Source organism: Magnolia sinica, chromosome 4 (assembly GCF_029962835.1).
Source record: "Magnolia sinica isolate HGM2019 chromosome 4, MsV1, whole genome shotgun sequence".
NCBI classification, from domain to species: domain Eukaryota; kingdom Viridiplantae; phylum Streptophyta; class Magnoliopsida; order Magnoliales; family Magnoliaceae; genus Magnolia; species Magnolia sinica.
This window is the reverse complement of record NC_080576.1, coordinates 22,155,322-22,181,895: the sequence shown is the minus strand read 5'-3', so window position 1 is coordinate 22,181,895 and position 26,574 is coordinate 22,155,322. Positions and strand designations below refer to the sequence as shown.

At 40.9% G+C, this 26,574-nt stretch overlaps 1 protein-coding gene across 3 annotated transcripts; it reads right to left on the bottom strand.

The window, feature by feature from the left end:
- Nucleotides 1–1,405: 1,405 nt before the first annotated feature.
- LOC131242752 (syntaxin-81) lies at nucleotides 1,406–25,982 on the bottom strand. Of its 3 annotated transcripts, XM_058241593.1 has the most exons (9): nucleotides 25,710–25,982; nucleotides 22,396–22,451; nucleotides 22,113–22,192; nucleotides 21,385–21,468; nucleotides 20,890–20,994; nucleotides 18,889–19,038; nucleotides 12,391–12,630; nucleotides 11,733–11,864; nucleotides 1,406–1,698 (listed from the first exon to the last, which is right to left on the bottom strand). In XM_058241593.1, the coding sequence occupies exons 3-9, from the start codon at nucleotides 22,188–22,190 to the stop codon at nucleotides 1,555–1,557; spliced, it is 933 nt and encodes a 310-aa protein (XP_058097576.1). In that variant the 5' UTR covers nucleotides 22,191–22,192; nucleotides 22,396–22,451; nucleotides 25,710–25,982; the 3' UTR covers nucleotides 1,406–1,554. The 3 variants fall into 3 exon arrangements, with proteins under 3 accessions (XP_058097576.1, XP_058097575.1, XP_058097577.1); XM_058241592.1 differs by lacking the exon at nucleotides 25,710–25,982 and having other exon boundaries at nucleotides 22,311–22,451; XM_058241594.1 differs by lacking the exon at nucleotides 25,710–25,982 and having other exon boundaries at nucleotides 22,113–22,243.
- Nucleotides 25,983–26,574: the final 592 nt, after the last annotated feature.

The following is a 26,574-nucleotide window of genomic DNA, read 5'->3' as shown; positions in this document are numbered from 1 at the left end:
TGATTGCTTCTCTAGAAGGCCCAATTCCTGCACCTGGTCAGTGTCATTGGGTCGGTCTCATCAGCTTGAATTTCAGGACCATGGCCTAACGCAGGCCCAATATTTTAGGCCGAAATAGACCAAGCATGAGCTTCTCTGAGCCCAGATAAGACAGCCCATTTACAGGCTGGCTGGGTTTAGGCCAGACCAGGATCAGCCACCCAACCTCTTATCCAACGGACCAAACCATACATCGCATGTAGCAATCAGCTAAGACTGGAGCTATCTGCCCATGACCAATTTTCTGTCTTGGCCCACAAAGTTATGGGATGGATGCGAGTATAAATGCTTACCAAAATCTCTACTATATAAAATGCAAGCAGCTTTTGGACATTCTTGCCAATGCAATTAACCATTAGATAGTCATTTTTAAAGGAAAAGGGATGTACCCTAGAACCGTATCAGGCCATTTCTATCCATAAGCCTTCCCAACATCAGCTGTGTGACATCCACTCCAACCATCTATTTCTCTTACTACTGTTAATACATCATCTCAAAAATGACACATCTAAATCTCAAGTGGGCTACAACACCAGAAAAAGTGAAAATGAATTGATCACCATTGAAACCATTCTTTTACTGCGTGTAATCATATGCCCTCTCCCAGTTTCCCTCCCTCTCCTTTTCCCTACTCTCTCCACGTGTGATGCACAATCAATTTAAAGGGTATGATCGATGGGGCATCAGTGACTTTGAATGGCCCCAAAGCTGTAAAGATCCATATTTCTTAACCCTTTTGATGAGTGCCCTGCATTTGGATGATATTTAGAAATGTGCAACCATTCCATCATGACCAACATTGAAAGAGCCTGGGTGGACAACCACATGCACCAATTGCATCTCTCATTAGTGGTGGTCCGATTATAAATTAATAGCTTAGATAAGCCCACACATTCAGGTCCAAGCAGTGGGTCATGCAGTTCCCAGCCTCTACCAATGACCCCGGAAAAAAACAAAAACAAAAAAGGCCAGTAAATTCATGAGCGGACCGCAGGTATGAAGTAGCAGACAGTAATAGGAAAATGGTCCAATGTTCTACAAGTGCCCACATGGACGGTGCATATGTCAGCGCCACGAAACCCGACAAATAAAGGAGATAAAACTTGGATTGTCTGGCAGAGTATCACAATTCATAACCATGCATCCAGGCACCGTGCGCATGGCATAAACATAGCTCAAGCTGTCCGAATCGTGGGCCCCATTAGGGAATGGTCATGGGCCAAAACTCACAACTAAACGGATGATCCCAACTGGCTGACTAATGGCCATCTATTGGACTGTTTAAACCGAAAACAGCCAACCATCCAAATTCAACAGCCCAACGTCCACTAACCATAGGTTGGGATCACCAAAAAACAAATTCTGATTTTGTATATGCCCCAAAAACGGTGGGTCCCATTTCTTCCACAGTCAAGATTTGGGCACAGAGCTGCAAATTGAGATGGCCTTGGACTCGAGCAAAGCAACAAGAGGAGATATGACATAAAAATAAGGTTGGATGAAAGGCTCTCCGTATCAGTTATACCAGTCGAGAAAGATAATGGAAAAGGTGAGAACAAACAAAAAGAGCAGAAGAAAAGTCCTGCTGCTGCTGTTGCGCTGGATAGCTTGGGAGAGCTCCTTATTCCCACCTTCTACATTCTTTGTAGCTTCCACTGCCTGCATACACAACCACAAGATATCATAGAACCAAGCATACCCATCCCAAAAGGGAGAAGGGCCGAAGGGGGAAAAAAAACCCTGAAAACCCTACTCCACTCAAATGTCCAATTGGGTCAGGTGGACTCGAAGACTTGACCCAGAGTCCACTATATATATATATAAAGGATTACTAATACATATCTAAAATAGTATTAGTATAACGAATATAAAATAGAAACTCAACTGATTGATGACGCCTGATTAAGTGCACCTCTCCTCTACCAGAGGTGGTGTCAACTCAATTCCCCTCACCAACCTAATCTTTATTAAAAATAACACCGTGACTCACTGGGTAACTCACTTCAAGTTGCGTTGAGTCAACCGAGTGATTGAGTAGACTTGACAAGTCTTCCCGAGTCAGCATTGAGTTAAACCCAGGACCAAGTTTCCTAGCGATTCAGCTCAAAATCTCCCAGTTGACTTGGCTGAGTTTTCCGTAAGAGTCAGCAAGTCTTAGAACTCTGGTTTGCTAGAATACATCTCGACTTTCTTTCTTTCTTTCCTTTTCTATTTTGAAAGGCGGTGATCTTATTACAAGAGGCCAAAGCCTGAAAAATACAACTTATAAAAAGGAAGAAAAGAAGAGAAAAAAAGAAAAAGAAAAAAAAAGAAGAAGAAGGAAAACAATCCTACAGCTTCAAAAAGCCTTCTCCCATTCCATTACACACATGTTAGCCCTTTTGTGTACATCCCTACCCTCCTTTGGTTCCTAAAGCATCTACTGGCATCTTGCCTTTCCTTCCCTATTCCTCCACCATGCCGAGTCCAAAAAAACAAAAAATTAAAATTAAAAAAAAAACTTAAATGGAGCCCGGGATTACCTAAGAAACTTTAAAGCTTCAAAGAAATTATCCCAAATCTGATTTTCAAACAAACAATGGATGAAGAGGTGATCGACTGTCTCTTCATTTTGCATACATGTCAGACATACATTCAGCAACACCATCCTTCTCTTCTGGAGATTGTCCATGGATAACACTTTTTTTTTCCTTCCCACTAGCCAGGCCAAAGCTATCACTTTGGGGGAGCCTTGTAATGCCACACAAGCTGCACTGCAACTTTGACTAACTGATGAAGCCCCCGAAATGAATGAGTACAAGGATTTTATTGAGAATTTATCCAACTTTGCTTTAACCCACACCATTGAATCCTTCTCCCATAACTGGCAAAGCCTCTTGAAGCAATCCCAACAAATTAAGCATCTCTTCTTCTTCTTCTTCTTCTTCCAATAGGTTCCTTCTACATAAATGGGGTCCCACTTACCACATCTTCTAATTATAGAGAAACAACAAGCAACAAGCATGTTCGGCTCGATCGATATTCTAGCCAATTGTGATAAAACATCTTGAAATGGTGCATCTCCCAATCAAATATCCACCCAAAAATGAATACTTTTTCCATCCCCCAGCAAAAAGCCTATCCCCTCTTTAAATTTGTCTCACATTCTGGATATTGCTCTCCAAACCCCCATTAATTTATAGAAAGAAGATGCTTTAATCCATCTTCCCCCTTCCTCTAACCCGTATTTCTTTACTATGACTTGATACATTGCACGTTTAGCACTTGAATCCAGGTCATCCTCCAATGATCCAAACCATTTTATGTGATGAGTCTCACTTTGTATGGTGGATAGACAACAAATAAAAGCTCTCAATTGGGTTATTTCAACCTTTTGATAATTTAGCTCTTCTGCTTTGAATATGTACGGTCACCACAATGTATAATCAAAAGGTTGAAATATTCAATCTGAGAGTTTTTTTTTTTTTTTTTCAGGTATCCCCCATCTGAGGGTAACTCTATAACATAAACGGTTTCAATCAACGAAGAAAAACACAAATCTAATGGCAAGATTTGTAACGTATCTTATAGCAATACATTGGGATTTATTCCAGCAAACCTCTATCTTCCTTGACGTACTGCTTTTGGATGGCAGTAAAGCTTTTTCTCCTTTCCTACGAATATGTCCTTACTAGTTAAAAGATTATAATGGCAATCAGCTAACATCTTTGATGCTCTTTCAGAGTATGATGGTAGTATGGTGGTTGATGTGCCGGCACCGACTGTACACGTGGCTTACAAGTAACTCACTGGTCCAAATCGTTGGTCTGAATTACGATAGTTCACTAATTCGATTTTCGAAGTGGCTGGTTAGTGGACATTGAATGAACGGTCAGATGAAGAAAAGACAACAATCGCAATAAATGAAACAAACACCATTAACCATAGATTATAAGTTCAATCAAACTGAAGTTTGGATGATGACCTGTCTATAGTGGGCTACACAATTTGGATTATTTAACTTAAGATATGCCAAGTGTAGGATTTATGAAGGCATGGCTCCATGGGGCTCTACACGAGGCCACTGCCCTAGAAATAGCCTACTTGAATCACCTTCCACCAAAGATTCTGTTAAGGGTCAAATACTGCATATTAGACCCCAATTATTTCCTGGATTTACAAGCATGATGCCGGTTAATGACCTGATTTAATTGTATTTGTGATGCAGAGTATGTTTACGAGCATGGGCTGGAAAAGATGTTAAAAGTATGGATTTAAAGCTCAGGCATTACCAAGGGCAAGGCACGAAATGAAGCTCAAGTGGCCTGAAAGTCAGCCAGAATGCAAGATCACTGGGTTTCCATCATCTGTTTGGCTCGAAACTTTATACATGGCTCGAGGACCAAGAACTAACCGTACACGTCAAATTTCAGCCATTGCATCCTCGTGAAAGTGGCTAAACTAACAGATCAGTCCATAAAATCCTGATTTGGGGCCCACCCGCTATCCAGATACGCTTTAACTTCGGCCCCCACGGCTCAAATGAAATGAGGAACAAGATGGATGGTGTGGATTTCTCATAATCATTATACAGTGTACATAGTACACTTTTTGCACTAAGAGTGCATGGCAACAGGGACGTCTCTTCTTCAAAACAAACTCTTTATGCAAACGTCCTTCATGCAGAGGGGCTCGATTTAGCCAAACCCATGTTGATATTATATACCCATGCACCCATACATGCTGGTTTCAATGGTCACAAACGGACAGCCCTGCACTGATTGCAGCGTGATTACCACCTTTGGCCGCGGCCATAACATTCCAAAGCCGGACACATCCAGCTGAAATTTCGTTGTAAAGACAATTGACGCAGTGGATTTCAAAGATACCAAGTACGTGGACCCCACCAACTCTCATCAGAGCCTTCCGTTTCGGTCTCTGTTGCGGAAGCTTGAACAGGGACTTGCGGCGGATCTCTTTGGGCCAACACCGTGCATCAACGGTCAGATCTGAACCGTTTATGAGACTCGCTCCTCTCACTTAGGCCTAGGTGGATAGATTTCAGAATGCATCGGAGATCGGTTTTTGATCGTCTGAACGGAAGATAGACGGAGGAACTGTTTCAATTGATGGGCTGCACTAAACCTGAGAAAAAATACTCCTTCTCGACTGAAATTTCGAGAGGAATTCAATGGACGGGTCGGATTTCTCGTCTGACATCAATCCTGTGCCCACCGACTTCAACAGCGTAAGGTTTACGCATTACGTGCGTCCGAATACCTGGCTGATCCGGGCGCACATGTTACAACAGGTGGCCATAACCATAGCCAAGATATCAGAATCAAGAGATGAATTGATTTCGCGCCGGAATTCTTCTCCAGAAGGTGAGTAGTTTCGCATGACTCTTTCGCACATTACTGGGCTGCGTAAGGGAACTTTAGCATGAAGTTCTTGGACTCGAGCCGACCTACAGCAGAGTATAAGAGGAGAAGCACGTGAGGAGGCCAGGGGACCGGACGGCTGGAACGTGAGCAAGAGGGTGGGGCTTAGCTTTGAAGGTCAGGCAGCGTGTGGAGACAGGGAGCTCGTCTGTGGTTGCTGCACATCAGAGAGAGAGAAAGAGGAGACAGGGAGCTCGGTTTTGAGGTGTGCCCGGTTTTTCTTCTTCCGTTTCTTCTTCTTCTTTTTCTTTTTCTTCTTTTTCTTTTTAATTGGAATTTAGCCCATATCATGCTCAGCTAAACCTCTTAGCTAGGGCTAAGAGGTGAAGCCTGTAGCGAGATGGGAGATTTTACTGTGTGCCTTTAATTCATAAACTGAATTTGATATAGTTGATTATCAAAGGAATATTTTTCTTAGTCTTTTATGGTCTGTTGTGACTGAAATTACAATGGGTTTGCAATGGTTTTGAGTATTTCTTTTCCCTTTTTATGTTTATGAAGTCAGGAACCCCTGTTATTCATCATTGTCCCATGGGCATGGTAGGATGACAATCCCCTTCCTGATCTTCATACATTGTTGATTGGTTGGTAATTAGTTTAATTCTATTGTTTACTTTGTCTCCTGGGCATGGTTTGGTGATGGAATCCATTCTAATTCATATACCTTTCATCTCTTGAAAACCAGATCAAGTAAGTTCAATCTTGATTTCCATGATCCATGCAGGCATAAGATCTCCCTGATCTCTACAAGTGGATCCTCTGAATCCCTAGTTTCCTTCCGTTGAATTCCTTAAAGTTTTACATTAATCTCTCACCATTATTCATCAATTTATATTTGATTTAGACTGCATCTTAGACTAGTTCTATTTCTACCTAGTTCCAGGAAACGTACAAGTTTCAGTCCCTGTGGATTCGACCTCGGTCTTACCGAGTTTATTACTACATCACAACCCTATACTTGGGGAGTGAACAGATTCCCCGAAAATTAGATCCCAGACCAAAGAAATTCATTTTAGTGATGACTTCCTGCTCTGCCCTATTCAAATACCCAATGCCAACTGCGCCAGAAAAGACAAACGTAACCACGCTGTTCTCGTCCCGCACCATACTGCCAATGCCCAAATTGCCCAGATTACCCAACAAGCAACCATCAACTTCCACCAGTCCAGGGGTGTTAGTTTCCAGACCTAGGAACTTTTGGAAGGATTCCACAAATCATGTATTGTCTTCACCCAATTTTTTTGGACGTCTGCAGCCGAAACACTTTCCAATTCCTTAGCAGCAGTGCCCCAACTACTCAGGACTGATTTTTCTTTTTTCCTTGACTCGGCAAACCAAGAAAGCGGACCCATAAGAAATCCTTTTATTATGTTATTTCCAGACACCCCATATATCATGCATGGAAGCATTCTCCATAGAAGTTCCCTCTTGGTCCAAGCGGGCCCGATGACCATTCTGACATTTAAGTACCCCACTGACTTTTGCAGTACCCACGCCATCTTCAAAAGCTCAAAGAAGAAAGCCCAGATTTCTGATGAGAAGCTACACTGCAAAGAGAGATTATCCAAGAATTCCTCGGCTTTCCAAAATAGAAACCACAAGGAAGGATCACGTCCCACCTTTTTAATTATCAGTCATAAGGATCATATTCTCTGTGGTCATCCAGTAGAATGCTTCAACCCACAGCTGAGCACACATACCCCACGTTTTCACACAAGGAGACAAACTGTATGCAGGGAAAATCACTTCAAAGAATACATTCGGGAAGAATAACCTGTAGGAGAGAAGGCCCATGTTCCTTCATCATTCTCATGGTGGAGAGAAATGTCCCCTCGAAAATTACCCAGCAGCTTGGACAACATAGCGATTTCCACATCGAGAAGGCTCTTCTAAATTGCACATCCCACACCAGTCACCCTCCCATAATTTCAAAGCATCTTTAATAAGAGTGTTCCTAGACGAAGGCAAGCAAAGATGAGGAAAACTTTCAGCCAACAGATGTAGCCAACCCATAAATATTCCCAAAATATGATTATCTCACTTTCACTAACTGGAAATCTTGTTTCATCTGCAAAGATTATTCCTCACCCCTCTTCATCTATCAACGAAAGATATCTTTCCATGCCACAGAGCCCCTTCTCTCCTAGTCCTAACACTATGTTCCTCCGTAATGCCCTCTGCTCATAGCTGAACTGCTGCCACCCACCACATTGATAGCAAGGCTGAGTTCTTTCCCTCAATTCATCCAATACCAACACCTCCATCATTTGTTTGCTTTTGCACTTCTTCCCAATTCACCAAATGGAATTTATTCCCCTTTTTATCTTGTTTCCTAGTCCCACAAGAAATTCCGTTGAATCTACTGTAGCATCCTGGCCACCTTGGAATCTTAAATAAAGAAATATAGTACATTGGGAGGTTAGCAAATGTGACTTTGATGAGTGTGATATGACACCAAAGTGACAGTCATCTTTTCCAAGATGCAAACCTCTTCTCAAACCTTTCCACAATTGGATCCCACATATGACCAGAGCTTGTGGATTTGCCCCGAGAGGAAGACCCAGACAATTCATAGGGAGAAAGGAGTGGGTAAACCCAAGAGCCCTTACCATATCAGCTGCCACGGTATGGCTCGTTGCACGCTAGTGATTGCACTTTCTGACAAGTTAATCCAGGGGCCTGAAACCACCTCAAAACAACAACAAATGCCGTTTACAATACATGCTTGGGATCGTTCCAACTTGCAGAAGATGATAACGTCAACCACATACAAGAGATGCGAAATAGGAATATGAGATTTATCTATTTGAAACCAATTAAGAAAGAACTTGCAGAAGATGATAATGTCAACCACATACTAGATATGTGGAATAGGAATATGATATTCTTCTATTTGAAAACAATCAAGAAGCCTCCTTTCCACTGCTATTTGTATAAGATTTCTTAGGCTGTCAGCAATAATGACAAAGAGAAATGGTGACAGAGGGTCTTCCTGGCTCCCTGACATGAGCTTGTAGAGCTTTTGAAAAAGAAAAATAAATAAATAAATAACATGAAATATTGAAAAGGACGTAGAGAGAAATGCATCCCTCAATCACTTGATATGTTAAGCACCAAAATTCATTCTTCTCAACAGAGAGAAATCCCAGTCATCAAAATTCACAATTTTGCATCAAACACCAGGGATTTCGCTTCTTTCCCTCAAATCAATGCATTTGTATGCTATGAGAATGCCATCCAAAATCTGATTATCCTATAAAAGCCCATTGGTAGTGTGTCACCACATTACCCATTACCCTTTTCGAGACGATTAGCAAAAACCTAAACTACAATCTCGGATAAACCTCCAACTGAACTAATAGGCCTGAAGTCAGTAACTCTCATGGCCTCTTCCCTCTTCAGAATGAGCATGATGAATGTGGAATTTGCATGTTTATTCAGCTGGCCTCTTGCGTCGAATTTCTCAAAAACCTTCATAGTCATTTTTTCATTGTTTCCCAACATTCCTCATTAAACGCCCCCAAAAAGCCATCAAGCCTTGGTATTTGTCTTCGTTTAAAGAAAATACCACCTCTTTGATTTCTTCAATTGAAACAGGTCGTTCAAGACACCTTGATTTTTCCTCCTGGATGATTTTGAACAGTACTCCATCCAACAGCAATCTAGCAAAAGGCTCTAGGATACTCCATCCAACAGCAATCTAGCAAAAGGCTCTTTGAGTAGCGCTTCTGACATTTGCTTGGGTTTGATCTCCTGAATAGAGCAATGTCAGCTTTTCTTCTTACCACAATGTCCTTAATAGTTAGCCTCTTTTCCATAACCACTATTCCCTTGATGTTCCATAGAAGAATCTTCATTGGGACACTTTAGACAGAAAAACCTTTAACCCATTCCACTGACAGCTGCGTGAATTTGATCTCCTGAATGAGAACGATATCAATCTTCTTCTCACCGTAATGTCTTTAATAGTAGCCTCTTTTCTATAACCACCATTCCCTTGATGTTCCATGAAAGAATCCTCACTGGGACCCCTTGGACTGGACCCCAGTCCTAGCAGATGTCCACTTCCTCAGACTACCTTCTCCACTTGATTAAGCATATTACATCAAGTAAAAAAGTTTTTTTTACCTCCTTTCTTTTGTGTTTACAACGATCATGATTCCCATGCTTATCCAGATTTTAATCATATCCCTTTTTCCACTTTAGAAAAGAGATATTGTAGATATACAAAGTTGTCTTTGTTGGATAACCCCAAGTTTCTCTTTATTATCAGGGGTGAAGTGCCTTGTTTGCTGCCCCCACCATGATACTTCAACCTTTGGAAGACGAATTCTAGAAGATTGGGCTGATCAGATTCATCTTCGTTTCTGACCTCGCTTCTCATGAACAAGCCATTGGTGTCGCCGCAAGCTTGCCGCCATGTGCTGGTTAGATTGCAATAGGACATCATTCTTCTCACCACATCTTTCCTCCTACATGACTTGGGACTATGTATCACATCCAAGGGTCCACAACCTAGAGCTTCAAGATCTGGGTATTGTCACCATTTGGAGGTCCATCTTCCTCTCAAATTGGAATGGGGGAAGATGCCCTAACACCTTCAAGACCATTTCATGCACCAGTGGTTCCTCGCCCTACGCAATAATGATGACTTTCTAAAGCTTCTTACTACCTACAAACTCATGATTTACCTCCAATATGTCCCTGGCCATAGCTTCTATTTTTTTAAAAATTCTCAATATCCCATGCATGAAGCAGCACTTCATTAGTGATATCTATACCACAATGCAAGATGCCAGAATTTTTCCACAATGTAAGAGATTCTATAGGGTCACTTTCAGCAATCCCCTGCTTGACAATGGTTACCACTGATTTAGGGCTAGAGCATAGGAACATCACTGCAACTTCACACAGCCTCTCAATCTCCACCTTATACTGTGACAGCCAATTCAAACTAGGCCATTTCTCCAGCTCAACCATTGATTATTCCTCCACTTAATCTTTTTTTCTTTTTTCCTTTTTTTGAACAATAATGTTGTATAAACAAGGCCAAAGACAAAGCAACCAAATATACAAAAATACAAATACAACTACACCCAACAAAAGTCCCCCAAAGGACAGAAGAAATTTTGAAAAACTAAGCTTCTGCCCACTCCTTCATATTATGAATTGCCCTATTGAATACTTGCACCGGCTCACTCATTTTGTTACTGAAGCACTAATGGTTTCTTTCCCACCATAAAGCCTAAAGACTCGCCAATAAACTTAAATGCCATAACCTCGTCCCTTCTTTCCCTATGGAATTCCTCTATGGTCTTCAAAAACACCCAAAGCACCCCGAAAAAATGGAGAAGAAGATCCCAAACCCTATTTACCCACTCCCTTTTTTCTATTACCACAGAGGTATCAGCCAACACCATCGCAGATTCTGGCGTCCATAATCGACACCATGAATTCCTACACAAAGCCTCCATTGTTCTTAACCTCCATATTATTGAGATTCGTTCCCCTTAAGCACCTTGGTTGGTTAATATTTCCCTTAAAGGATTTATCCAAAGAGGGGTACTCTTCTCCCCCCTCGGTCGCCTACCTTTAATTTGGGACCAAAAAAATTCCAGGCCATGCTTAGGAAAATCCACATGAAGTCTTCTTCCTGAAAGCCATCCACCATGAAGGTCAGCAATTGCATCCTCACGCTCTTTTCTAGCTTTCTAGAGACAAAATTGAATCCACTACTAATCAACAACTAAAGCTGACGAGGAATAACCACATACACCACCTTCCCAAACTTCCTAATGTGCCAAAAGAATTCCAAATCATCCATTCTTCCAGGAAGTTTTCCACACAAAGAAAGGAAAACGCCCTATAGCTACAAGAGGCAAGTGCATTACAGAGGATCTCCTCTATCAATTTAGGTTTTTTTTAGCACTACTGTCCCAGCCACCATCTTATTTCTCAGATGCCTTCATCTGTGTTTTTTTCACTGGAAAAGAGATTGGGTTAGCCAGTGATGGTCAACCAATCACACAAACAGTCATGCCACTTTATAGAATGAGTTACGGAGTTGCAATGATGATCGACCAAAAAAGGGGGTAAGAGGCAGCCTTAGGAGTAAATCATTATCATTTTTTGTCATTTCCTTCTGGTTCACCTGCAGATCCAAATGGCCTTGGAAACGATGACGGACAGAGCGCTGATGTGTTTTCTTATGCACAGACAGAGAAATCGTAAGGCAAAGATGCAAAGTGTTACCAGATGAAGCAAATAGCTTACTTGTTCATACAAATGCTCGATCTGCTGAGCTTGCTGAAGAACATGCGTTGACATGAGATGATTCAATGCTGACATTTCCACCATCTTAGTTTCTGTTTCTTGAACGGCATCTAGAAGACTGGTCAACTCTACCTGCACCAGAATGAAGAGCTATTTTACTCACAGCCAAAAGACCGAAAATCAAGCATTTCCAATGGAGGTCCCAAGAAAGACGAATTACTGGATCCTGATACACCAAGAAGTCATACTGCCCTGATACGCTCACTCTGTACAAGTGAGGCCCATGTTTTGGTTATCCATTCTAGACCATTGATCTGATCGCCCCAAAGTTCACAAGGGATGCCAAAAAGAAATATCTGAGATCAAGAGATCTTACTCATCCAAACTATGGTTGAATCATTTTTTTCTGAACTGTCTATCAGTAGTCTGTTATCAAAGGGTTAGGATTTTCCAATTTGGGATATTTTGGAGGCATCCACCATGCAAAACGGGGCCCATCAGAACTATGGTCTGAAACACTGAGCCATGGACCCCCACTTCTAAGACCAGGTGCATCATGGTACTTCACATCCTGATGCATCAGGAACCAGGAGCCCCCAATAAAATTGAACCACTAGCAGAATACTCTCATTCATCAATATGTATGTCAACAATTTACCTGAAGAGCTTGTGTTTCATCATCCAAAAGTTGTTGTTGTTGGACTCTAAGAGGTTCAGACAGGAGCTCTTGCTCCCTGAGAGATGAATGGTTAGATTTAGAGACATCTGGAGAATTTGAAACAGAGATCTTATGCATCCTTCTTGGTGTTGCTCTGGTAACAGCATCCTGGAAGCGTATGGCTCTTAGCTGATCAAACTGAGCTGTGACAGAGTGGAGTCGCTCGCTTAAGATCAAAACCTGCATTTATAAGGAAAAGTAGTATAGTCCCATGCATCTAAACAGTTGCAACAGAAGTATAGTACTGCATAAATCAAGAGACTAAATAGGGGTTAGAAAGGAAGCTACAAAAAAGCACCTGTACATCTACATTGATATAAGGGTCAAGTATTCAAGTTTATGCTGTTATTTTTCTCTCGACATGACCCAAGCAAGGCTTTTAACATTGTCATTATGACCACATATAACATTAACGACAATGAGTTGTTCCTGTTATACACACAAGGGCAAATATGTTGACATAACAGTTTGTTATATTGGTATCTGTAACAGTATAATGGTCATTTTTAACTTCATAAGGAATATAAAATATTATTTTACCCAGTTTAATAGTTTTCTCTTTAAAGATATGTATTATTAGAAAATAAAGGAAATATTGACTAGCACCAAGGTATTCCGTATCAGTATCGGTTGGTGTAACGGTGCCCACCGATACGGATACGGATACGGGGGCGTAACGGCTCGTAACGGTGCAAAAAAATATGAAAAAATATGGATTAAATCCAGTATAATTCATATACCTAACAATTTGATATCATTTTCCTCAATAGATCTTTCAAAAAAATTAAAATTAAATTGGGGTAAATAGTGTTGTCAATTCGGAGCTGATTAGGGGACTGTTTGATGCCCTAAACTAGCCTCAAATTAATGCAATCTATTGGCACTTATCCCACAAATGGATTGGTGGACATTTATTGGACAATGAAAAATGAAAAATATCAAATGGTCCTATTTATGGTACTGCATAAATCAAGAGACTAAATAGGGGTTAGAAAGGAAGCTACAAAAAAGCACCTGTACATCTACATTGATATAAGGGTCACGTATTCAAGTTTATGCTGTTATTTTTGTCTCGACATGACCCAAGCAAGGCTTTTAACATTGTCATTATGACCACATATAACATTAACGACAATGGGTTGTTCCTGTTATACACACAAGGGCGAATATGTTGACATAACAGTTTGTTATATTGGTATCTTTAACAGGATAATGGTCATTTTTAACTTCATAAGGAATATAAAATATTATTTTACCCAGTTTAATAGTTTTTCCTTTAAAGATATGTATTATTAGAAAATAAAGGAAATATCGACTAGGACATTGGATGCTAGTTCACAACTCATCCCTGAGCATTGCAGATGATTGTAGAGAGTAACCTACAAAGAATATAAGAATGAAAAACAGACTAACTAAAATCCAGTCTAAATTCAGACAGCACGACTTAATACAGTGTCCGCTGAGAAATAGTGCCATGTATCTCACAGAATAATCCAGTTTTAATTCAAAGGTCACGGCTTCAGTAGACATAGAATGCACAGAGAGTTACATATTCCACATTGTCCTAAGAAGGGCACGCAGCAATGCAAACTGTAGTTCAAAACAGGATTTTAATATCCCACTTTGAAATACATTTTCGATTTCCACCCACCATATTTAGAAGGTGGCTTTGAACCGAGAGTCAGTGTGCACTGTTTGTCACACAATGACCTCTGGATAGTCACAACGCCTTAAAGAATTTGAGCTCTCAAACAAACCTCATCTGGGCATCAGCAATCAACAAGCTCATCAGCTTCCTGACTCCTAAGGTGAATTGATAGGCTAGAACTTTCATGAATGAACTATGTAGCAAGGGCATAAACATGCCTATAAGGAAAACAACCTTAGTTATCTTTAAAAAAATAATAATAATAAATAAATAAATAAACTTATTCAAAAATACCAATGATGGATACGAACAGAAAATACAGATTAAAATAGTATGTATGTACATATATTATCCTGATTTTCCAATAAAGATGTAAGCACGAGAGAGAGCTCGGCTGCAAGCTCAATCTAGGGCTAGGACACAAGGAGGGTCTCCAGAGGCTGATCTCGAAAGTAGGAAGTGAGAGAGACAATCTATCTCAACATCAAGAACAAAGACGAGGGCATGATGGCCAGACCATGCTGGCGTGGAGAAAGGATATCACTAACCAAAGTCAATCGAGGGGGCAACGACGATTGAAGGAGCGATGCCAGTGAAGGGAAAGGAGAGGGAATGGGGATATGAGTCGGGAAAGAGAGGGTTTGGGGGCAAAGGGTTGTAATGGTGAGATTGGGGTGGGGAAGGATGTTGTTACTAAGGGTTCAACTACAGGAAGGCATGGGAACTCAAGAAGTGGGGAAGAGAGAACTATTGAGGGAGGGAGGGCAAGGGAGTGGGTGCTAGTGGAGAAGAAGAGAAGGCTAGAGGTGGGAAAGACGGGGTAGTCTTTCCAAGCCCCTACCTGAGCTCCACACTATCTTCAAGGAAAACTTCTTGGAGGGGTGGACAAAGTTTCCTTTCAAAACGGTATTCAGTAGCATCAAGCATGGCTTCAATGGAGGAGGTGGTGGTCTCATACGGGTGAGGGTGCTGCAAGGCCAGGGGCTTCGTGTTTGTGTGTCTAAAGAATATGGAAGAGGTTCCCTTTTGCAGTGGCCACACTAAATGTGAAAAGCTTTAAGGAAGAAGATTGTCGGCTAAAAGGCCCAGTATGGACCAAATGTGGTGAATCGAGTTGCTGCAGAGGTGGTGGACAGAAAGGAGGTCAAGGGTCTAGTTGGGATGGAGGAGGTTGTTGGGTCTGAGGGCACAAAAGTAGAGTAAAGCAAGGACCGATATCTCTTATGGGGATGTAGTGGCTAAGGATACACTAAGGCATGAAGGCAAAGGGGAACCAAAGGAGGAGCAACAGCACAAGAAGGTGGAGGGTGGATATGAAGGGAAGACTCCAATGTTGGTTCAGTGGTGAGAGTATGCCCAATGGCGGAGGAAAATGCCAGGAGAGTGCTTTAGTGGAGCGTAGGGGGACAGGTGAAGGAAACATCTCGAACGAAAAGGTGAAGGAATGGTTGTCCGACTATGAGGGAGTTGAAGATGGTGCATGTACAGTCAAACCACTTCCAGAGGATGAGGTTTGGATTTCTCCTAGCCCATAAGTGGAGGTGGATAGAGTCATCATCGTTGGGGTTCTCTTCAATGACGGACCGATGGTGCATGTCTACAAATGGATTGATAGATCACCATTCGGATGGGATAATGGGACTAGTAGCAAGTGCAGGAGTGGCTGTTAACTTTGGTTCATGGTTTAAAAAGTGACAATTGGCTACTATATTGGAGAGGTGGTAGCAGTGGATCTGACGACGAAAGGAGCAGAGGTCGGGATGGCGAGAATATGCATTAGGAGGAGGAAGTCAAATGGGACTCCAAAGAGGACCTCCATCATGATTGGGGAGGAGAGGGCGTCAGTGAAGGTGGTGAAGGAGATGGCTGGGCAAGATTGAGGAGAAAAGGGGAATCTACAGTAGTGGTTAGTGTTGGAGATCCGTCGAGGGGGTGCACAAAAACGGTGTTGGGAGACAAGGGTATGAATTCTCAGTGTTCCGATAAAGCACCAAACACTAGGAGAATACATGTAGCTCATTCATTGACCACTGGGCGACAAGTGGCAAAGAAGGCATTAGTGAGGCCACGCATGGAAAGGATGCTGACATCCCTATAGTGACAATAGAGGATGGTGCCTCGATTGATGGGCGAAAAGCAGTTAGCTTGACACGTGGAACAACGGAAGGTAGGTTCAGAGGGGTTGTTAAGCTTAGAGGATAGGTTCTTATGAAGGAGGTAGAGGCTTAAATGCCAGGTGTTGCTTTGGATGGTAGGTTTGACATTGTGGCGGCGGGGTCAAGCGACACTCCCTTGACTGTCAACCTGGAGGCGACAATTGCCAACAGTGAGATAGAGAGCCCTCCACATCCCCGGCGAGTTGCCAGACGAGTGCCTCACGCATGTGCCTCTCCCAACCCATGAGACACTTTCCCCTAAAGTGACTACTGTGGCTTGGACTCATAATTTTTGTACATGCAAAAGCTATCCCCCTTTTGTCTTGCTCGAGGGACACATTTCAACGCTTGAAGTTCAAGGTGTGTCATGCTTTAAGTCAGACTCCACTCCAAATGGAGGTGGCTCAGGCTCATCTCGATGGTGGTGGTGGATGCCTGATGGGGAAGCTATATCACTATAAGAAATATTGTGCCGAGTAACGTTGATAGGGCAATGTGAGCAATGGTGTTGTCCTTCAAGTGGGCGAGTTGGAGATGGGAGGAGGGCCAACTGAGCCATAAGATCAAGAAGACCATGGCAATAATGAGCTCCTAGGGAAGGTGTTGGATTTTGCACCACTACAACTAGCAAATAGAAGATGATGTCCTACACAGATCGCATGTTGGCAAGAAAGACCTGGTTGGGCTGTACCTGATCAGTTCTCTTCAGTAACATCTCCAATCCTAATCATAACACAACCCTCAGAATTTACCAAATAAAATCCTTAACCAAAAGGAAAAAACAACTACTACCAACCCTCTATTTTTTATGGATAACCAGAAATGTTTTAATAGAAAAAACCTTTCAAAAAAATTTAATAGAAAAAGAACACAGAAAATAGGCCGTAATGAGATGGGGTGCGGCACCATGGGCCCTTAAACCATACAAAATACAAACAACAGAGCCTTGCACCTCCAAATTACAGACGTAGGGACACTCTTCTCGTGTCCACCAGAAGAAGACCAATCCTGACTGTTCCTAACTAGGCGAGACTGTCTGCCTCATTATTCTCTCTGGGGACATGAAACGAATCTGAACACCAATGCACAAGTCATGTGCTTTCTCAACCAAATGAGCAACCCTCCAAGGACAAGAACCGCCACTAGCCCAATAACTGCCAATGCTCTTTCCCTGATTATTAGAAGAACTAACCACACAACAACTCACCTTCGCAGTTGGTGGGAAATTGGGAGTCCTTAAATTTTGTGTGTGAATCAGTTAAATGGTTACAATGTATTTTATTAATCATTGCAACTATAATAGTTATAATGTATTTCAATAATATGTCACTTCCCTCACTCAGCTATGCAAACTACTGATAAAGCCTACACACCTCTACATGGCCACACCTAGAAATATGTCACAAACTATCACAAGTGTGGGACTGTGGGCAATCAAAGCCATGCATCAGGTGGGCCCCAAGTATAGGTGGCATAGCATAAAAATTAGGCGATTCATTCCATCAGGTGGACCCCAAGTATTTATTTTTTTTTAAATGTGGCTGATCACAAAAAGTTTCCATGGCTTTGGTATGTGTGTCCAACACGATGATGCCCAGCCTGACTTTTGGACCAGGTCATCCACATGATGGATCCAACCCGATGCATGGATTGGATGTCCCACACGCTGACACGCACTCCAAAGTTCACACGTGCAATTGTGATTTAGAGGGTATGCAGGCTTTAGCAAAGTTCAGAGATCTAATAAAGCCAAAATTGTCAAGCTCGGAGACCTAAAGCTGAACATGGGGCTACCAGCTCATAAAAAGCACATAAACTTCATATTTTTGGCATTGCTGATTATATGATGGCAATAAAGTAACACCACTATGCAAATAGCAAAAGGTAGAGGGGAAGCTTGCTTTCTTCAATAAAATGATAAATTTGAAATGTCCAGTCTTGGCAGCACAAAAACAACAATTAGCAGCATAGCAAGTGAATTCAATAACAAGGTGAAGAAGAAATGGTAAACAGCATGATGATTGCAACATGCAATCAAAGAAAAAATGAAACTAGGATCATAGTGCAAAGCACACTATTCTTGAAATCTTGAATGGTTCTTTTGGTAGGCGATCTTTTGAAGATTTGATCAATAATGTTAATGGAAACAGAAGGTGAATGGAAAATGACAGCTCCTTGAGATAGACACACAGAATTTTAGATCGGAAAACTGAGGTTATCTGAATCCACGCGTGTAGATCTCAAACCCTCTATATAGCACCACACTTGCCAACATGGGACACACACAAGATCCAAGCTGTCCATCAGATAGGACCCAATGGGTATGTGCCCTGGGCAAAATTTGAGAAGGTATGCTCATAGGCTGGGCCAAAGTGGCAAATAGTTGGACAATTAACGAAAGAAAGAGTCCACATTAAATGTACATGCCGTCCTCCTGATGATTGGACCAGCCTGATTATTGAGCCTTGGCATATACGCAACAGGCCCACCTGATGAAAAGCTTGGATCTCACACACATGTCACACTAGCACATGTAGGATCTGGGATCTACATCAATGGAATTAACAAAGCTCCAGAACTACTTTAAAGAAAATATATGGAGAGACCAAGGCCCATAAACCATACGATTCATACCACACCATGTCTGTGAGCTATGGTATCTGCATGCGAATTGTCTTCCCGCATGCCAAGCCACGTCCTTGAACTCCCATTTTTATCTTCATCATTCATCGAGTTCTTGAGAATATCTATCTGATCCTTGCATGCTTTTATAAAAACACTAACCTGCAGAAAACACACTTGTTAAAACAAAAGCACATAAAAGTTTACTAGAAAAAAAAAAAAATGCAACTATGAATCACCAGGGAAAAGAGAAACATCAAGCCAAAGGAATGACATTTTCGCTTCAAATATGTGCAATGGCTCTCCAAAGAATATGGTAAGCATCATCACAACAAAAGTTTCTAAACATTTTGGAGAAGAAAATATGATATTAAATGACTGAGATCCTCTACATGGATGAATCGCATGGACGGGCAAGTGAATATCAATTTCCTTGAGCTAGAAGGACTGCATGATCCCCAGCCTGAAGATATCAATAATATGATCAGGCCCTGCATCCCGACAAGTGGGGCCCATTGTTTGGTGATCCAGTCCAGACCATCGGCAGACCATGTCCCATTTTCTCCTATAGGACAACCCTAACCTTCAATCAGGGACCTGCGGATAGAAAATTAAGAAACAAAGTAACATCCCACATTCAATGGAGAACAGGCCAAAGATTGGATGGCTAGGATGTTTCAATCTGGTAGACAGGGAGGCCCATCAGACAAATATCTGAATCATCAAGTGGTGGGCCACACATGCAGGAACTGGGGGCCCAAGGATAGTACGCATCTCCTCAGACCAGGATAGTATAATTGCTCCCTCAGTAATTATTGGATAGAGCTTTAACAGGTTTAGATATCCATGAAATGCAAAGATCTCCTTATCAAGGTGTTCCGTAACAGTAACAGTGGCCGTAACGGCCACCACCGTTACTGTTATGATACAGGCCGTAACGGCCGTTACAGCCCCCATATCGGCCGTTACGGCCATTTTTTATTTTTTGAAAAATGTTCTTCCTGGACCGTTACGGCATGTTTTTCTGTAACGGCCGTTATGGCCGTTTCGACCCCGTAACACGTAACGGTTATGACCGTTACCGTTACGTAACAGCCGTTACGTAACTGATTTGGAATACCATGCTCCTTATCCTTGACATGATATAACATCACAGGATTCAGTCCTGTTATGCTGTCTTTCCAGAGCCTCAGCCATGGACGATTCCAAGAACCAGGTAAAAGAGGAAGATTTTTGTCTGTTGGACAGAAAATGGTCAATCTTCTACGGTTCTGCCATTTAAAACCCAAATGATGATTATTACGACAACGATGCATTTTACACTCATAGTTGCAATTATTTTACGGAAACTGATTGGTGTAACAGCTTATTCAAAGGCAGCAGTAAATAAAGAAATTTACAGCAATTTGCATCTAATGCAACCACAAAGCTTTGTAGTCATACAAGCTTACATATTCCATCTAGAACATTCTGCCTGCACTGCACTTTTGACAATTTAATGCATATCTTTGCATGTTCCATCCAAAATCCACAGACTCGCATTTGTTAACAGAAAAGAAAAGGAAAAAAGAAAAGAAAAGGGATATATGTGATGCATATTTAGAACATTCTCCAGCACATATCTCAGGATGTAATGCATATCATTGTTGGTACAATCCATCCATGGACTCAAACACAATGATAATTAAATGACAAGGAAAAAGGCACAAATAGGTCCAAAATCCATCATGTCCATGTTTTAAAACATTGTCCAACATGAATTGCACGCTCAATACATGTATCTTCCTTAATCAAGTGATGCAATACAATTTTTTTTTATTGTACCACAAAGATAGAACTTACATCAGTCCGACCTTATATCAATACGGACAATACAGAATATGAACCATCCAATATGTATTGGTTTAAAAGTCAAGCAGATGCATGCTCCACCGCCAATATAGTTAACCTTCATCTTCATAAAATTTGTACTAATACCAAACAGCAGGCCAAGAAAGTTACTTAAGAACTCACTTCGTGCTCAATGCTGTCCCGTTCTTGTTCAGTGGTGCGATGCAAATCCACATAATCTCTCCGATGCTTCATGATAAAGCGTTCCAATTCTTCAATGCTATCAAGCTGGACAATATAAAAGGGAACCAATATTACTGAAAAAACACATGTTTTTCTTAGAAAGATGATTAGTTTAGCATATATAAATATGGCACAAAAGAATTAGTTTTTTATTATTGCCACTAAGGGAACGTCTAGGTATTCCTGGTTTACAACACTGACTGAATGAGGACTGGAAACACTGACTCATAGCTCAGATAAGAAAGAGACATTCACCCTCCCATTATCTTATACAAAGTGTTAGGGCTTAATGGCGTTAAAAACCCCACCAACCACAGAGAGAGGGTACACCCAAATATTATGTATGTTATTTGTCAACATAGTAAAATCAGGCAAAAACAATACCAAAAAAAAAAAAGGAAGAAGTTGAGAGAACTGTTTTTCAGTGTTATGTACCGTCCTGAGTGCAGCTTTGGTGAAAGGTGACCTTTGTGGAGGTTTGCGCATAATCATAGATGCCAATATAGCTGCCATTTTGGACTGCCAAGGGTACATTTCCATCAGATAAAATGTAGAGTCAGAAACAAGGGAAATTAACTACTATAAAAGCTCATGCAAATGAAATTACCCTGGCTTCAATTTTCATATACTTCTTAATTCCATGTAAATATTTGTCGACGGAAACTAATTGCAATGATCAAGTTAATGCAGAAGTAAGCTAACAAGATTGACAAAAGCTCAATCAATCAGAACCAAGTTCAACCATTGATAGGACATCTCAAGGATGAACGAATGGTCAAAACAAACAGCAAATGGTTTTTTTTTCTAAGCATCCGATCTGCAGACCTTTCTGAGCTGTTGTTCTGCACTTTTCCCAACAATGCAATGTGGGTGATGGATTGGATAAATTATGAAGCTCCAGCATGATTTTGTGGGATATGGCTCATCCAGGAGATGGTCCACTAATTGGACAGCCTGGTATCCATCATCAAATTGCACCAATCCATTGACAAAATTTGCTAAATGGTACACAAACAGATCCTGAACCTCAACTTAAATTGACAAAGAACCAACTCTAACCAACATGCTGTAATTCTTTTGAATCAATTTTCAATTCAAAAACATTCCCATATAGATCATCACTAAGCATGCCAAAGTAAATCGTTTTGGAAGTATTCAAGAACCTCATTATATCCAAGGGAGAGAGCTACAGAGCGGACAGTGTCCTTGAAATCATCAGTCCTGTCCCTGCTTCTAGCCATTCCTTCACCACCAAGCAATAATCATCTCGAGTGTGAATTCATAAAGCAAAATTCTAGGATTTTTTCCAAAAAAAAAATCCAATATGAGAAAGGAAACAGTAAAATAACGACAGCCCATACCTCTAGAGTGTGTTCAAAAGTTGTTCTACTTGGACTGGAAACAATGTAAAACCATCAGAAGGAAACAAGGAGAGATCCAACAAACCAGGTATCAATACTCTTCCTAATCAGCATCTATCTCTAGAATGAAATCCCAGAGATCTGTAAGAAGAAGAAAAAAAAAAAAAAAAGAAGGAATAAAACACGTGCATGAAGAACATTGAACAAAATATGAGCGATAAGTATAAAATGAAACATAAGGAATTGTTTGATGCACTCAGAATTACAATTGGATCTAACATCCATGCTCAGCATTTTCAAGTATTTAGTTCCAAAGGTATAATGCAAAGCTCAATCCAACCCAGCTCCTTTCCTCTGGGTCCCCATTCCATACAGGCGGATCACATCTTCCAGTAATCCAAATGGTTCATCTCTTGTGACCATTATGGATGGAACCAATAGGCCCTGACCCAAAATATATTGGATCAAACAATACCAGCCATGCAATCAGTGGACATTACCCATTTCATGTGGGCCTTGGATATATTTCATCCCTATCCATCCATTTGCAGGCCAACAATCAAATGTCTAGGATTGCCCCACAAGGCACTACTAGCAAGAGTGCCCATCCATGGTAGCCCCCACCAGACAGACAGTCTGAATCCCTGAAAAGCGGGTTAAACCATATGAATGTTGGGCCGAGCTAAAATGGCCACTGTTGTAAAAGAAGTGCAGGTGTGCCGCTGGCCATCAATGCTTACAGCTATGTCTCTCCAAATTATACATCATGAAGTGCCACTGTTTGAGATTTTAAAAAAGTTTTGAAATTCGATCATATTATATATTGAAATCATTTTTTATTTGATTTTGTATTATCGAGATACAAACAATTTTCCAGAGGAACTGATATTCGCACCCTCGTTTCTTTATGCAAACACCCTTTTTTTTTCTAATTTGGGTATTAGAAAGTAATGAAATTGGCGAGAAAGGGGGTTTCAATACACAGCTCAGCCTGTTGCCATTGAGATTGAGCATTGTTTTATCAAAAGATACAAACAACTCTCAAAGAGGGTTGATATTCGCCCCCTTTCTTTTCTATGCATGCACCCCTCTTTTCTAATTTTGGTATTAGAAAGTAGCAAAAGTAGAAAAAAAAAAAAAAAGGGTGTCATGGAGCAAGAACTAGAATTCAAGCCAGAATAGGGTGTACATCGGTTTCCATTACAAAAGGCAGAAAGATGGATTTTAGAGAGAACGGAATTTAAATAAACCAGAATAAATGATTATTCAAAATTCGATCCTTCTGTTCTGTGGTAGCGAAAAAAGGAAACAGTCAGGGAAAAGGATGACTCGCTGATTCGCAAGAACTGATTAGAACCACCTGGATAGATCTCAGAACTTGAACTGCGAAACACAGATGATTTGAGAAATCTGAGATGACGATCCAACATTTATGCAACCGACACCGTAGGGTACAGTTGGGATGGAATGCTCACCGTTAGGGCCTGTTTGGATGTCTGTAACTTTTCTAAAATGTAACAAAGTTACAGGTGACTTTGTTACAGTTGGCGTTTGGGGGAGGAAATTCACAGGTAACTTTCTCTCAACCTGTGACTTCCTTACAGGAGAGAGAAGCGAAAATCTTACAGGCACTTGAGTCGTTTTTCAAGTTATATCGGTTGGAAATTTTGAAATGAAAATCGTTGGGAAGAATCGCACCTGCCTTGAAGAAGCGTACCTACTTTCTCAGACGGAGTGAAGGCCTCCGTTTCCCTCTCTCTGTCTCATTCTCCCTCTCCCAGTCTCCTTCTCCCTCTCCGATCCAGCTTCAGCAGAGTTAGAAAACCCCTTTCTTTCATTCTTTCTTCTTTCCTTCTTTTTTCATGAGGGTTTGACGAAGCCAGTTTGGCCAGAGGCGTGGGTAATGTCCGATGGTCTGTGGGGTCCACCATCCTGTATTTGTTTTATCCATGCCGTCCATTCATTATTTTGGATTGTTCTACGGCTTGATTCCAAAAATGAGGCATATCTAAATCTAGCGTTGACCACACCACACAAAATAGTAATGATTGAAAGTCCACCATTAAAAAATTCCTTGGACCACTGTATGTTTGTTTCACATCCAACCCGTTGATTAGGTCAGAAAGACCTGAATGAAGGGAACAAAACAAATATCAGTTTGATCCATATCAGTTTGATCCAAAACATCAGTGGTCTACCAAAAGTATTTAATGGTAGGCCTTCAATCAACATTGTTTGTAGTGATTTGGGTTGATTTCTTAAAATGATATAGAATAATGGATGGATGACATGGATAAAACAAATACATTATAATGAGCCCACATTCCATTGTTCATTTTGTATAAGTGGGGCTTGTTGGTACGGTACAACTTGTCCCCATGTAGGTTCCAAATCTGTTTTAACATATGGTTTTTTAAACACTCCCCATTTCTATTTGCATTGAGATTCCAGCACGTTCTCAGGTGTTTTGAAATTGAGTGCCCACTGCATTGTTAACATATCCATTTTCAAATAGTCCCAAGTTCCATTTGTATTTGGATTCATGCTTATTGTCAAATGGTGAGAATTTGAGGGTACATCCAAGTGTTAAGATATCTGGTTTTAAACAATCCCTTGATATTGGTCCATTTTAATAATGTCTCACTTTGAGATTTTAACTACTAATGCAGAATTTTGTGGAAGCAGCTTCCTGTACTTGTGATTTCTCTTTAATTGATCCTTGCCAACAAGAGTCACTCCCATGGAAAATTTTTGCTTGGATATCTTACCTCAAGTTGTTTTTTTTTTTCTACATTACAAGCATTTTAAAAACGTGAACCCACTTTTATGGCCTACCTGTTGATTTTTTTAGCCTAAGAATCAACCAAACTATTCATTTAAATGGGCTTGATAAAATAGAATAATTTTATCCAATCTTTTTTACGTGTAAATCTGATTTTTCAACGGTTCCCTATTTCAAGCTCTACTTAACGTGAATATGCAACTTATTACCTGTAATAAAGTTACAAGTTATCCAAACACAAAAAGTAACTTACATGTAAGTCAATTACAACTTATATCCAAACAAAATTACCTGCAACTTACACTTGTAAGTAAGTTACATGTAAATTTCTTACAACTTTAAAAAGTTACAGGCATCCAAACAGGCCCTTAGTTTTGTGTAGAGCCTATAATGGTATTTATATGCAATCTAATCCATTCATCTAAATGTGCGGCACCAAAATGAAAGAATTACAAAAAAATTATAGTATTAGAAAACTCATGGCGAAGTGGGCCAGATCACGTGAATTTAAAGGTCAAACAAGGGTTGTAATTTTGTTTTCCTGAGGTAGGAACCTAAGTGATCGTACACGCGTTTTCTTGAAAAATCAAAATCAGGGATTTAGACAATTGAATTACCTTACAAAATAGTCCAGTGTTATTTGTTGGAATGCTTCTGAGAGGGAGAGAGAGAGAGAGGTCGGCTTGTTAAAGGCTCCATGCTAGTCCAGTTGTTCGGTATTTGTAAGGTGTGATATTCAGGGCGTTTTCCGGCGAAATCAAGCAGTTTGGGCGAAGGCGATGATCAAAGTAAGTTAGGAAGAGATCACAACTTGTGAGATAAGAAAGAGAGAAGATTTGAGAGCTTGGAAGATGAGAGGGAGATGGCAGTGTGGGTTGAAGCTTTTAACGATGGAGGGCGTGGGATGGAGGAGAGCGGATTGGCTAGTGACCCTGCCACTAGCCAATGGCTAGTGGTCGGTGCTCCGTCGGCCCCACCATGATGTATTTGTTTCATCCATGTTGTTCATCTATTTTTATATATCATTTTATGGCATGATACCAAAAATGAGGTATATCTAAATTTCAAGTGGTCCACGTAATAGGAAATAGTGTTGATTGAACTTCCACCATTAAAAACTTCGTGGGCCATAAAAGTCTTGGATCAAGCTGATTTTGTTTTTTCCCTTCATACGTGTGCATGACCTAATCAATAGATTAGATGTCAAATAAACAGGACAGTGGGCCTTAGGAGAATTTTAATGGTGTGTATTCAATCACTAATGTTTTCCTGTGGTGTGGTCCACTTGAGATTTATATTCCCCTCATTTTTTGAAGAAAACCTTAAAATGATCCGTAAAAATGGAAGGACAGAATGGATAAAAATATACTTCATAGTGGGGCCCACAGAGCACAGGCTAGTGGCAGCCACACTAGCCAAACCGCGTCCGGAATGGACCAAAGCAAAGGACTCATCGGCTCGAATGGGACTCACTGTAATGCT

Bases quoted from the DNA above. Each gene is read 5' to 3' on its own strand.
- LOC131242752 (XM_058241593.1), bottom strand. From the start codon at position 22,190: ATGGCTAGAAGCAGGGACAGGACTGATGATTTCAAGGACACTGTCCGC. The intron at 20,995-21,384 runs GTACATAACACT...TATATTGTCCAG, and splicing joins CCAAAGCTGCACTCAGGACG to CTTGATAGCATTGAAGAATT. The intron at 12,631-18,888 runs GTATGAATCGTA...TTATAAATGCAG, and splicing joins TAGCTCACAGACATGGTGTG to GTTTTGATCTTAAGCGAGCG.